The 13,759-nt window shown below is 41.0% G+C and overlaps 1 protein-coding gene across 3 annotated transcripts in view; it reads left to right on the top strand.

Moving 5' to 3' along the window:
* Positions 1 to 13,759, top strand: part of prkdc (protein kinase, DNA-activated, catalytic subunit) — a 247,590-nt gene that overhangs the window by 214,213 nt on the left and 19,618 nt on the right. For 2 of the 3 annotated variants that reach the window (XM_043688292.1, XM_043688290.1), the window contains 5 exons: positions 2,197 to 2,264; positions 6,175 to 6,395; positions 7,424 to 7,507; positions 8,795 to 8,878; positions 10,777 to 10,848. In XM_043688292.1, coding sequence (XP_043544227.1) covers positions 2,197 to 2,264; positions 6,175 to 6,395; positions 7,424 to 7,507; positions 8,795 to 8,878; positions 10,777 to 10,848 — 529 coding nt within the window. The remainder of the gene's footprint in view (positions 1 to 2,196; positions 2,265 to 6,174; positions 6,396 to 7,423; positions 7,508 to 8,794; positions 8,879 to 10,776; positions 10,849 to 13,759) is intronic. The other variant, XM_043688291.1, reaches the window with a different exon arrangement.

Genomic DNA, 13,759 nt, shown 5'->3' with positions numbered 1-13,759 from the left:
TTTGGAGGTGGCGGAAATGTCGGCGGATGATTTGGTTTATGCGAAGGTTAGTAGGGTGGAAGGTGAGCACCAGGGGTGTTCAGTCCTTGTTACGGTTGGAGGGATGGGGTCTGAGGGCGGAGGTGCGGGATGCGGACGAGATGCGTTGGAGGGCATCTTTAAGCACGTGGGAAGGGAAATTGCGGCCTCTAAAGAAGGAGGCCATCTGGTGTGTTCTGTGGTGGAACTGGTCCTACTTGGAGCAGATATGGCAGAGGCGGAGGAATTGGGAATACGGGATGGCATTTTTACAAGAGGTAGGGTGGGAAGAGCTGTAATCCAGGTAGCTGTGGGAGTCGGTGGGTTTGTAAAAAAATGTCAGTGTCAAGTCGGTCGTCATTAATGGAGATGGAGAGGTCCAGGAAGGCGAGGGAGGTGTCAGAGATGGTCCAGGTAAATTTAAGGTCAAGGTAGAATGTGTTGGTGAAGTTGATGAATTGCTCAACCTACTCGCAGGAGCACGAGGTAGCGCCAATGCAGTCATCAATGTAGCGGAGGAAGAGGTGGGGAGTGGTGCCGGTGTAATTACGGAAGATCAACTGTTCTACGTAGCCAACAAAGAGACAGGCATAGCTGTGGCCCAAATGTATGCCCATGGCTACCCCTTTGGTCTGGAGAAAGTGGGAGGATTCGAAGGAGAAATTGTTAAGGGTGAGGACCAGTTCGGCCAAACGAATGAGAGTATCAGTGGAAGGGTACTGTTGGGGACGTCTGGAGAGAAAAAAACGGAGGGCTTGGAGGCCCTGGTCATGGCGGATCGAGGTGTAGAGGGATTGGATATCCATGGTGAAGATGAGGCGTTGGGGGCCGGAGAAACGGAAGTCTTGGAGGAGGTGGAGGGTGTGGGTGGTGTCTTGAACGTATGTGGGGAGTTCCTGGACTAGCAGGGATAGGACAGTGTCGGGGTAGGTATAAATGAGTTCAGTGGGGCAGGAGCATACTGAGACAATGGGTCTGCCAGGGTGGTCAGGCTTGTGGATCTTGGGAAGGAGGTAGAACCGGGCATTGCAGGGTTCCCAGACTATGAGGTTGGAAGCTGTGGGTGGGAGATCTCCTGAGGTGATGAGGTTCTGTATGGTCTGGGAGATGATGGTTTGGTGATGGGGTGTGGGGTCATGGTCGAGGGGGGAGTAGGAAGAGGGGTCCTCGAGTTGGCATTTGGCTTCAGCGGTGTAGAGGTCAGTGCGCCAGACTACCACTGTGCCCCCTTTATCCGCTGGCTTGATGGTGAGGTTGGGATTGGAGGGCTGCGCGTTGTGAGGGTGAGAGGTTGGAGTGGGGGAGGGGGGTAGACAGGTTGAGGCGGTTAATGTCCCGGCAGCATTTGGAAATGAAGAGGTCGAGGGCAGGTAATAGGACAGCGCGGGGTGTCCAGGTGGATGCAGTGTGTTGGAGGTGGGTGAAGGGGTCCTCGGAAGGTGGGCGGGAGTCCTGATTGTGAAAGTAAGCTCGAAAGTAAGCCCTCCTCTCTTGCCCACTCCTCGCTTTCTGTCCTCCCTATACCATTTGTATACTAGAACATTAATCTGCCAGTCTTGTCCATCCCTGAGCTATGTTTCTGTAATTGCTTTGATATCCCAGTCTCATGTTCCTAACCATGCCCTGAATTCATCTGCCTTCCTTATTTGGCCTCTTGTATTGAAGAGTTGTTTTTTGAAAATCCTGTTTCATGTAATTGTCATCATACTCTATTATTTGTATTAGAAATGCCATGCTTTTTGAAAGGGAAATGGAAACATAGAAATTAAGTAATGGAAGTAAAATTTAAAAAGGTAGTTCACTGACCTTGAACTGTTTTTGCTAATGTCACCATCTCAGGGACCCATTGCTGCACAGTCAGTGTAATCTCTTAGAACAATTTTCACAACTTGCAGGGGATTGGTGCAGGGGTACTGGGTTGGATTGGGTATGGTTATGAAACATTTTCAAGTAGCTTTTGCTTGTAAGCTGCTTTCTCTATATGCATGGCTGAAGAGTGACATTGGCAAGGTCTTGCAGTGGATGAATACCAACCAGTCGTGTCAGCTTTGGTGCAAGAGTGGAAGGCATAAAAAGAAGGAAATGAAATTGGGAAAAATAAGTTATAGCTTAAATACCCACTTTATTTAAAACACGAAAGTCACTCAGCCATCTATAACAATTTTCTTTTCTGTCTAGGACAATATGATGGTAAATCCAAGCCAATGCCAGAATATCATGCACAAATCACTGGATTTGATGAAAGGGTATGAATTATTTTAACTTTTTAATTAACTGCATGCAAATTTTGATCAAATTAGCTATTTCTTTGGTGAGGAATTGCTAAGCAAAAAAAGTGATACTACCGTAGTGATGAATATTAAAATAGTGGAAACTGTTACAAGCAGTAAACTGTTGCAGCTAGAACTCAAACTAAATATCTGGAAATATTGAACAGTCAGGCAGCATTTACAGAGATAGCCCTTCTGAATTATTAGTTTAAATGGAGAATAGTTTTTGTTACAATGGCTAACAGCTTCATTAACCAGGCCCAATAAAGTGAAGGTAAGTGCAAATCAATGCTTTGGCAATGCAAAATCTGCTTTCTCATTTCAATGTGTTATTCTATGACTTGTGAAAAAGTTGTATTCATCTCCTTGCTTGTTCTTAACATTTTCTGAAAAGTTGTTGTTTTTTAAACACATAGAAGTATCAGCACAGTCCTGAAAGGAAGCTGTACCTTGCTTTGTATATCGCTGCATATTGTGTCATGAAGTACAATCTATCTTTCAGTATTGTTATTTTATCTGACTGTTTTATGTAAATGTGTGCCTTGTATAAAAGAAATATAAGATTGTTGTGCACGTTGGTACCAATGACATAGGTAGAGAAAGGGTTGAGGTTCTGCAGAGAGAATATAGGAAAAAGGCAGGAGGTTGAAAAGTAGGTCCTCGAGGATAGTAATAAGGAACTATTTCCTCAACCATGTGCTAGTGAAAGTAGGAATAGGAGTATAGAGCAGATGAATGTTTGACTGTGGAGCTGGTGCAGTGTGCAAGGATTCATGTTTTTGGACCAGTGGGATCTCTTCACCGTTAGAAATGACCAGTATAAGAGGGATGGATTCCATCCCGGTGGAGTTGGGAGGTGGTTATGGAAAACATTATGGCCGTACTTACGGAGGATATTCCTGTCCAGTCAAGTTATAGGGTGACTTAAAAATAAGAGGATGATCATCATGTTGGGATTGTATTATAGGCCTCCCAATAGTCAGTGGGGAAATTGGAGCAAATGTGTAAGGAAATCTCAGACATCTGTAAGAAAAAAAAAATAGGGTTATAACAGTAGGAAATTTGTTAAATGTGTTGGAGGGTTGCTTTTTGGCCTGGAGGCCTGTGACAAGTGGTGTGCCCCAATGATCAGTGCTGGGTCCACTGCTTTGTGTAATTTATATAAATGATTTGGATGTGAATGTAGGAGGTATGGTTGGTAAGTTTGCAGATGACAGCAAAATAGGTGCCACCAAAATTACAGTGAAGAAGATTATCTCAGAGTACAACGGGACTTTGATCAGATGAGCCAATGGACTGAGGAATGGCAGATGGAGTTTAATTTAGATAAATGTGAGGTGTTGCATTTTGGTAAGGCAAATCAGGGAAGGACTTATCTAGTTAATGTTAAGGCTCTGGGGAGTGTTGCTGAACAAAGGGTTGCAAGTGTATAGTTTCTTGAAAGTGGAATCACAGGGAGACACGGTGGTGAAGAAGACATGCTTGTCTTCATTAGTCAAAACATTGAGTATAAGAGTTAGGTTGTCATGTTGCAGCAATACAGGACATTGTGAGGCCAGTTCTCAAATATTTCATACAATTCTGGTCACCCTTCTATAGGAAGGATGTTATTAAACTTGATAGGGTGCAGAAAAGATTTACAAGGATGTTGCCTGGGACTAGCAGGTTTGAGCTATAGGGAGAGGCTGAATAGGCTGAGGTTTATTTCCCTGGTGTGTTGGAGACTGATGGGTGACCTCATGGAGATTTTTACAAAATCATAAGGGGCATGGATAGGGTGAATAGCCAAGATATTTTTCATAAGGTGGGGGAGTCCTAGAAGACGTAAGTTTAAGGTGAGAGGGGAAAGATTTAAAAAGGACCCAAGGAACAACTTTTTTCACACAGAAAGTGATGTGCATATGGGACGAACTGTCAGCGGTAGTAGTGGAGACGGGTACAATTACAACATTTAAAAGGCATCTGGATGGGTATATGAATAGGAAGGGTTCAGAGGGATACGGGGAATATGCTGGCAAATGGGACTATGTCAGGTAGGGATGTCTGGTCACGTAGTTGCGTTGTACCAAAGGGTCTGCTTCTGTGCTGTCTGACTCTGACTTTAAAACTGAGTGCATAAGTGAAGGCTGCATTTATGGCCAAGCACCACTAGGTGGTGCAGCATGCGTTTACGTACAGAATTAAAGTGCAGGGCTATGTCACTGTAAACAAACTGAATGGCAGCAACCAGAACAGTATCTGGGTGGGGCCCAGGCCTCTCAATATTTAACTATCATTAAGTTCACAATTTATAACAATTCTCATAGAATCCAGAGTAAAGGTTGAAACAAGGGTAAATTCTCGAATAGTTACGTATTGCGAAAATTAAATTTAGCCTGTGAATATGAAATGGGGTGAACAGGTAGCAGGAGAAAGTGAGAATTGCAGATGCTGGAGATCAGAATCAAAATATGTGGTGCTGGAAAAGCACAGCGGATTAGACAGCATCTGAGGAACAGGAGACTTGACGTTTCGAGCATAAGATGTTCATCAGGTAGCAGACAGGAGGGCTGTGAGCTGAGTGCTGGAGCGTAATGGTGAGGTAAGCTCAAGATCAGATGATGAGGCAGTGAGCTGAGCACTGGAGCGGGGCAGTGAGCTAACCACTGGAATTGGGCAATGAGCTGAGTACTGGAGCAGGGCAGTGAGCTGACCACTGGAATTGGACAGTGAGCTGAGTACTGGAGCGGGGCAGTGAAGCGGCCACTGGAATTGGGCAGAGAGCTGAATGCTGGAGCACGGCAGTGAGCCTGGCATTGGAGCGGGGCAGTGAGCTGAGCACTGGAGTAGGGTAGTGGGGCAGTGAGCCCGGCACTAGAGTGGGGAAGTGAGCAGAGCACTACAGAAGGGTAGTGTGGCAGAGAGCTGAGCACTGGAATAGAAAAGAATTTTGTAGAATCCATATAGTGTGGAAACAGGCCATTTGGCCTAACAAGTCCACACTGACCATCTGAAGAGTAACCCACCCAGACCCATTCCCTACCCTATTACTCTACATTTTCCCCTAACTTATGCACCTAACCTACACATCCCTGAACACAATGGGCAATTTAGTATAGCCAATTCACCTAGTCTGCACATCATTGGACTGTGGGAGGAAACCGGAGCACCTGGAGGAAACCCACACAGACATGGGCAGTCACCCGAGGCTAGAATCAAAGCTTGGACCCTGGTGCTGTGAGGCAGCAGTGCTAACCACTGAGCCACTGTGCCACCCCGGAGTGGGGTAGTGAGCCAAGTAAAGAACCTGGAGCAGGGCAGTGAGACAATGAGGTGAGTACTGGAGCAAGGCAGCAAGACTAGCTCTACAGTAGGGTAGTGAGACAGGCTGCAAGGTGAGCTCAAAGAAGGGCAGTCAGTGGTGCGACAAATGCAGTGATGATGTCAGCAGCAGTGAATGTACCTACAATACTTCCTGTTCACACACATCAGTGACATCAGCTCTCCCTTTCCTAGACCATTGTGGTGGCAGGAGATACCCCAGGAGTGAACTAATATGACTGCGTTTTTTTTATGTGACTTCCTGTTTATAGTCTTTCAATGGTACTGAGCCAAAAAAAGTGTTGAGGATTGTTTTTTAATTGGAAACATTAAACACAATTCTTTACAATCAGAATTGCAATGGTAGGATCAACAATTTAGAAATGATCTCTTTGTTGAGAAAATTTCATTTAAAATTTGCATGAACAATTAAAGATTATTCTGAGGTTATAATTAATATGTAAAATGTTTGGTGTCAGTGGTAGGTTTGATAGTGTTCCAGATTCAGTAACACATTCTATTTTGCAAGTTCGTTTTCACAACAGTGATAATAATGCATTTTTAATTTCTAATTATGGTTTTACAGATAAAAGTTATGAGCTCTATAAGGAAACCAAAGCGCCTGATAATTCGTGGGAATGATGAAAAAGAATATCCTTTCCTTGTGAAGGGTGGTGAAGATTTACGACAAGACCAGCGAATTGAACAACTATTTGACATCATGAACATTATCCTTTCTCGGGATGCTGCTTGCAGTCAAAGAAACTTGCAGTTGAAGACATATCAAGTCATACCTATGACATCTAGGTATGGCAATTAAATGGAAAAAAAGGTTATTAAAAATTGACAATTGTTTTAACAATACCACATATTAACTGAAATTAAACATTTAGTAAACTGACCCCAAACGTATTTACAGGGACATCAGATAAGTCAAGATGGTGTTTTCCTGCAGTACAGCCTTAAAACTTGTATGTACCTGCTGTCTCTGAAATCACCTCAGATAAGCCAGTTTTCAACTCTGACTTACATTTATAGAGACCCTTATGAGGGAGGTTGGACTCCTTCTTCTAGAGCAGTGGTTTCAATCTTACTTGAATGTAATAAGTGATGCTTGTTTTTACTTAAATATTCCCTTCTCTTCAAAAGCTGTACTTTTTAAGAAACAGACAAATAAAAATACTTAATTTGAGAAAACACCCTTGATCTATTTGCGTGAAATGTACATTTTAATGTTGGCTCAATTGTAGACACAGTATTATATAGATTCAATACTATGTAGATACTAAAATCTTCAAATAATTTTTACATTTAAATAACATTTTCACTTCAATAGGAGAGCTTAGCATCTAAATGTTCAAAGTTGTTTGGCATTTTACTTGTTTACGTTTTTTTACAAAAGTCGACCATCGTCAGTTCTCCTGAGTTAAGGCAACCGGAGCACTCTTTAATAAACTGAGGTTCATGTTGGATGAGAGGTAGATCACGCTTGCTATGCCCTAGTTTGACCTCGTGATCCAAAGAACAGCAGTAAAAATACTCATTCAGCAAATTTCAGTTGCAGTACTGGGACTTAAACATGCAACACTTTGCATGGGAGCTGAGTATTCAACTGCTTGCATAATCATCATTTTCCTATAGGGAGAGATTTCCTTTATTTGCTATTTATGGGCAAATCATAAATAGCAATATAAAAACCACATTTATGATTTCATTACAGATGGTGAATGCTTTCCTTAATGTAGTTATAGTTGATGACATACAGCAGAAAGTATTGTAAACAATATATATTTTGTTTGCTATTTCCTAAATTGTAATTTTCTTTTTGTCTTAAGACTTGGTTTGATAGAATGGCTAGACAACACATGTGTAGTCAAGGATTTCCTTTTAAGCAACATGACTGAGGATGAGCACAAAAGGTAATGTTCGAAATGATTGAAAAGATGTAATATCAAATCAAATAATAATGACAGTTAAGATCTAACTCTCTCTGTGGTTGGGTCCAGTGTGATTTAATGTGGTGAACAGTGAATAAAGGCTTTGAATCATCCAAACAGTGAATTTTACTGCATAATTTTGATTTACACGTATTTTCTAGAATTTCTAACCCAAAATTTTTGTGACATAATTTTCTGTGGCAAGAAAATTAACTTGTCCTTCCCAGTTCCCTTTTTGAAATTTTTTGTGTGGGAAGTTGCTGAAAATGTGAGGTGAGAACAAGCTGGATTTGCACTTTATGGAGAAGCAATGGCACTCCCTGCTGACTTTGAAGAAAGCTGTCCACAAAGATCTAGTGATCTCTACTGTGTGGATTTTCAGATTCTCAACAGTTTGAATCTGGTAGAAAGTTGAAAGGATTTTGAGGCATCCAGCAGTAGTGATGTCAGAAGTAGGTTAAACAGCTGATAATATTGAAGTATTCGCACAATCAGCTAAGAAGATAAAGACTGATTATCTTTCATTGCCAGTTTAACTTTTCAGATAGCAAGCTAAATTATTACAATTAGGTTAAGATAGAAGTTAAAATGCCAGAGATAAACTTGAAACGTTGTTGTTTTTAATGCAATTAACAACATTCCACAAATATAAATTTAGCATTTTGGAGTCAGTGAATAGTAATTATGAACATAGTGTCCTGGCAAAAACACAGTATGTTATATTCAACAAATGCTACTTTTCAAGTGTTTTAGGCAAATTTAACTGTGAAAGTAGAAGTTTTCATAGTTCATTGTTGCTCAAGTATTTGCAGGATTTCTCAATAGTGCACCCTCTGGCGGGACGTGTAGAGTGGAAACCGAGGTGGGGTAGCGGAATGAAAGGGTCTTGTTATACAAAAGCATCAATCACTAAGGGCTGCACAACAGCTTGGCAAAGTTATATAAAAAGAACATAACCATCATGCTTTATTTTGGAGAAATAGAAGGGAAAATATGGATGTTATTCTAACCATGCAAATAAAAGCAAAATACTGCAGATTCTGGAATTTGAACTATAAACAGAAGATGCTTGAGAAACTCAGCAGGTCTGATAGCATCAAGGGAGAGAGAAACAAAGTTTATGTTTGAGCTCAAACACACTTTTTCCAGAAAACAGCACTTGAGAACCTTATTTTGACTCTATGTTTGCAGACAAAATCAGTAAAATTTCAACAAAGGCTTTCTATCATGACCAACTTATATTTATTTTTATTTCTAAACTGTACCAAGAAGACCATCGCCTAAAGAACTGTTTAATGAATGGCTACAAAGAATATCAGGATCAAAGAGTGATCTATATGGACAAATGTACATGTGAGTAAAACGTGCCTTGAACAGAATCTAGTTTTTTCAGCATTTTGGATGCTTCAGTTTTTCAGTCTTATATGCTGACTCAAAAGATGATACTACTGTTTAAGAATATTTATGCTCAAATCTATGTGAAGGAACATTTCAGAGGCTAACAATTGAAACCATGTATCAAATAAGTAGGACCAAAATTGAAATAAACTGGATGATACCACTAATTTGTAATTGTAAACATCAGTTTATCTCCAAAGTTTCATTAATTAATCATTGAGTTAGATGAGGCAGTGGCATTGCAATAATGTAACTGGATTGGTAATGCAGATAATGTATTATTCTGGGTCATGGCATTTAAATTCCTCCATGGCAGATGATGAAATTATAACTGAATAAAAATTTGGAATTGAAACCTAATGGCAGCTGTGTCAATTGCAAAATCCATCTTGCTCACTAAAGAAATGGTGTCCTCACCTGATCTGGCCTACAATTGACTCCAGACCCAAAACGTGGTTGGCCATCCTCCTCATCTCAATCTTAAACTGGTACCCTTTTATTCTGAGACAATGCTGCCTGGTTGCAGACTCTCCCATAAGGGGAATCATCCTTTCAGCACTTACCCTGTCAAATCTCTTCAGAATCCTGTATATATTTTAATGCGGTCACCTCTCACTCTTCTAAATTCCAATGAGTAGAATGCTAACCTGTTTAACTTTTGCCAAAAGTCAAACTCTCCATACTGAGGATCCATGTAGTGACCCTTTCCGGATTGCTTCCACTGAATACTACCTTTCCTTAAATAAGAGGACCAAACTGCTCGCAGTACTCCAGATGTGGTCTCACCAGCATCTTGTACATCTGTAGTAGTGGATGAGTAATAAATGCTGGCCCAGTCAGTGACGTCCATTTCCCACGAATGAATGGAAAAAAATACTACTGCAGAACAATTTTGCAGAACCACAGGGAAATCAAGGGGTGTGTAGTGGGACTAGTTGTGTTAATCAGAAAAAGCCAGCACGAAGGTGAAAGACCCTCCTTGTGTGCTTTAACCACTCTATGATTCTAAAATGAGGGACTGCAGTTATTGGCAAAATATGTTAAATGGTTTGGAGGAAGAAGAAGAATATATTGTTGCCAAATTTGCAGAGGACACAAAAATAGCTCAAAAGCCAAGTCGTTAGAGATCCAAGGACTTAAAAAAGAGTAGGGAAGTCTTACTGCAATTATACAAGGTGCTGGTGAGACTACATCTGTTGTGGTTCTGTTCGCCGAGCTGGGAATTTGTGTTGCAGACGTTTCGTCCCCTGTCTAGGTGACATCCTCAGTGCTTGGGAGCCTCCTGTGAAGCGCTTCTGTGATCTTTCCTCCGGCATTTAAGATGACGAGCAACATGAATTCGACTGGGACAACACTACTATTATAGGACAAGCCAAACAGAGAACAGCTAGGGAATTCCTAGAGGCATGGCACTCATCCACAGATTCCATCAATAAGCACATCGACCTGGACCCAATATACTGACCACTGCAACGGACAGCTGGAATTGACAACCGGAAGCGACAGATTCAAACCACTACAAATGCCGGAGGATAGATCACAGAAGCGCTTCACAGGAGGCTCCCAAGCACTGAGGATGTCACCTAGACAGGGGACGAAATGTCTGCAACACAAATTCCCAGCTTGGCGAACAGAACCACAACAACGAGCACCCGAGCTACAAATCTTCTCACAAACTCCTCATTTTCCTTCTTAAAAGTATAAAAATAAAACTCTCTTCTGGCTGAGTCTAACTGTTCAAATAAGAGCTTCAAAATGCAGAAATGTGCTTAGGTTTGATGAGCATGTCTTCAAATTTGATCAATCAGAATTATTAAGGTGTTGACTAATATTTTGAATGTTTTTACTCTCAGGAAAGCCAGTCGAACTGAAACAGTCAAAGCTTTCGGACATTGTGAGCGAGCTGTACCACCAGACTTATTAAGGTGAGAACAGACATTAAATATGAATAGATAATTATGTTTCATGATAGTCATTAAACTGTACAACTAATCTAACTGTCTTCACCAATTCTCCATTATCTAAGTTTCTCTACAAAATTGATTATTTGCTATTGTTTGATGGAGAATGCTTTCCTATCAGTCTCCTATTTTGGCAGTAGATAGATGTATATTACTGCTGCCTTGAAAGCTTTTAAAGCGAAACTGCATGGGAGACATACCGGAGCCCTTATCCTCAGATTTACTATGTCTTCCTTGCATAACCATATGATGGTATGGTCAAGACTGGTGGGTATGGCACCATGCTTGTCTACTCTTTGACAACGTTTGTTAAAACATTGATCACAGGACTTTCTTTGCTGTTATCAATGTTACTTAAAACACAATTAAATGCTGATTGGAAGGTTTGAGATCAGAAAGTTAAGATTCTGTGAGCCAAATTTTTCTGTATAATTTCTTTTGGTTCTAAAGGTACGTGCAAGTTAAATTCAATACACTTCATTTTATGACAATTAAAACTTTTAAATAATTAAAGTATTTAAATTTAGGCTCTTGAAGGAAGCAGGAACAGAAACAGTGGTTCCATTGGTTATAATATTCCAAAATTTCATGAATGCAGGAAAGATTCCAGAGGGTTGGAAGACTGTTAAAATATTACCCAGATGCAAAAAGAGAGGGTGACAGAAAGTAGGAAATTTAACATCAAAGGGAAACTGTTAGAATCCATTATTGAAGAAGTAATAAAGGACATAGAGTCATAGAGATGTACAGCATGGAAACAGACCCTTCTGTCCAACCTGTCCATGCCAACCCAATCTAGTCCTACCTGCCAGTACCCTGCCCATATCCTTCCAAACCCTTCCTATTCATATACCCATCCAAATGCCTTTTAAATGTTGTAAATGCATCAGCCTCCACCACATCCTCTGGCAGCTCATTCCATACACGTACCACCCTCTGCGTGAAAAAGTTGCCCCTTAGTTCTCTTTTATATCTTTCCCCTCACACCCTAAACCTATGCCCTCTAGTTCTGGACTCCCCTACCTCAGGGAAAAGACTTTGTCTATTTATCCTATCCATACCCCTCATGATTTTATAAATCTCTATAAGGTCACCCCTTAGCCTCTGACGCTGCAAGGAAAACAGCCCCAACCTGTTCAGCCTCTCCCTATAGCTCAAATCCTCCAACCCTGTCAACATCCTTGTAACTCTTTACTGAACCCTTTCAAGTTTCACAACATCTTTCCAATAGGAAGGAGACCAGACTTGCACGCAATATTCCATCAGTGGCCTAACCAATGTCCTGTATAGCAGCAACATGACCTCCCAACTCCTGTACTCAGTACTCTGACCAATAAAGGAAAGCATACCAAACGCCGTTTTCACTATCCTATTTACCTGCGACTCCACTTTCAAGGAGCTATCAACCTGCACTCCAAGGTCTCTTTGTTCAGCAACACTCCTTAGGACCTTACCATTAAGTGTATAAGTCCTGCTAAGATTTGCTTTTCCAAAATGCAGCACCTCGCATTTTTCTGAATTAAACTCCATCTGCCACTTCTCAGCCCATTGGCCCATCTGATCAAGATCCTATTGTAATCAAAGTCAGCATGATTGTATGAGGGGTAAATCATGTTTACTAATTTGTTAGAGTTTTTTGAAGATATAACAAGCAATGTGGATAATTGGGGATCTTTCAGTATAACTTGACTTTCAGAAGGTATTTGATAAGGTCCCATACAAAGGTTAATACACAAGGTAAGGTTACAAGGGATAATTTATGAGTTTGGATTGAGATTTGACTAACCAACAGAAGGCAGAGAGTTGGGATAAACAGGTTTTTTTTCTGTTTGGCAAAACCTAACTAGTGTGGTGCCGCAGGATTCAGCCCTTGGGGTCCCAACAATTTACAGTCTATATTAATGACTTAGATAATAGGGATTGAAGGTATTCCAGCCAAAAAAAAATTGCGGATGATACTAAAATAAGTGGGAAAATAGTTGCAATAAATAAAGAAGAAATTTACAAATGAATATGGATAGATTTGATGAACAGGCCAAAATTTGACAGATGGAGTTTAACATGGAGGTCATGTTGTGGCTGTGCACGATATTGGTTAGGCCACTTTTGGAATAGTGTGTGCAGTTCTGGTCTCCTTCCTATTAGAAAGATGTTGTGAAACTTGAAAAGGTTCAGAAAAGATTTAAAAGGATGTTGCCTGGGTCAGAGGATTTGAGCTATACGAAGAGGCTGAATAGGCTGGGGCTGTTTTCCCTGGAGTGTCAGAGGCTGGGAGGTTTATAAAATCATGAAGGGCAGGTCTTTTCCCTAGGGTGGGGGAGTCCAGAACTAGAGGGCATTGACTTAGAATGAGAGGGGAAAAATTTAAAAGGACTTAAGGGGCAACTTTTTCACACAGAGGGTCGTGCATCTATGGAATGAGCTGTCAGAGGAAGTGGTGGAGACTGGTTTAATTACAACATTTAAAAGGCATCTAGATGGGTATACGAATAGGAAGGGTTTATAAGAACATGAAGAACCTAAGGACTAGGAGCAGGAGTAGGTCATCTGACCCTTCAAGCCTGCTCCGCCATTCAATAAGGTGATGAGTGATCTTTTCGTGGCCTCAGCTCCACTTATCCATGCTCTCACTGTCCCTTTAATTCCTTTATTGTTCAAAAATAATCTATCTTAGCTTTAATAACATTTACTGAAGGAGCATCAATGACTTCATTGGGCAAGGAATTCCATAGATTTACAAGCCTCTAAGTGAAGAAATTTCTTCTCAATTCAGTCCTAAATCTGCTCCCCCTAATTTTGAGGCTATGTCTTGTTGTCCTAGTTTCACTAGTGGAACTATGCCAATGGAAACATCCTCTCTACTTCTAACTTATCT

Source organism: Chiloscyllium plagiosum, chromosome 4, assembly GCF_004010195.1.
Source record: "Chiloscyllium plagiosum isolate BGI_BamShark_2017 chromosome 4, ASM401019v2, whole genome shotgun sequence".
NCBI classification, from domain to species: Eukaryota; Metazoa; Chordata; class Chondrichthyes; order Orectolobiformes; family Hemiscylliidae; genus Chiloscyllium; species Chiloscyllium plagiosum.
Note: the sequence above shows the minus strand (reverse complement) of the source record. Positions and strands in the feature narration are given on the sequence as shown.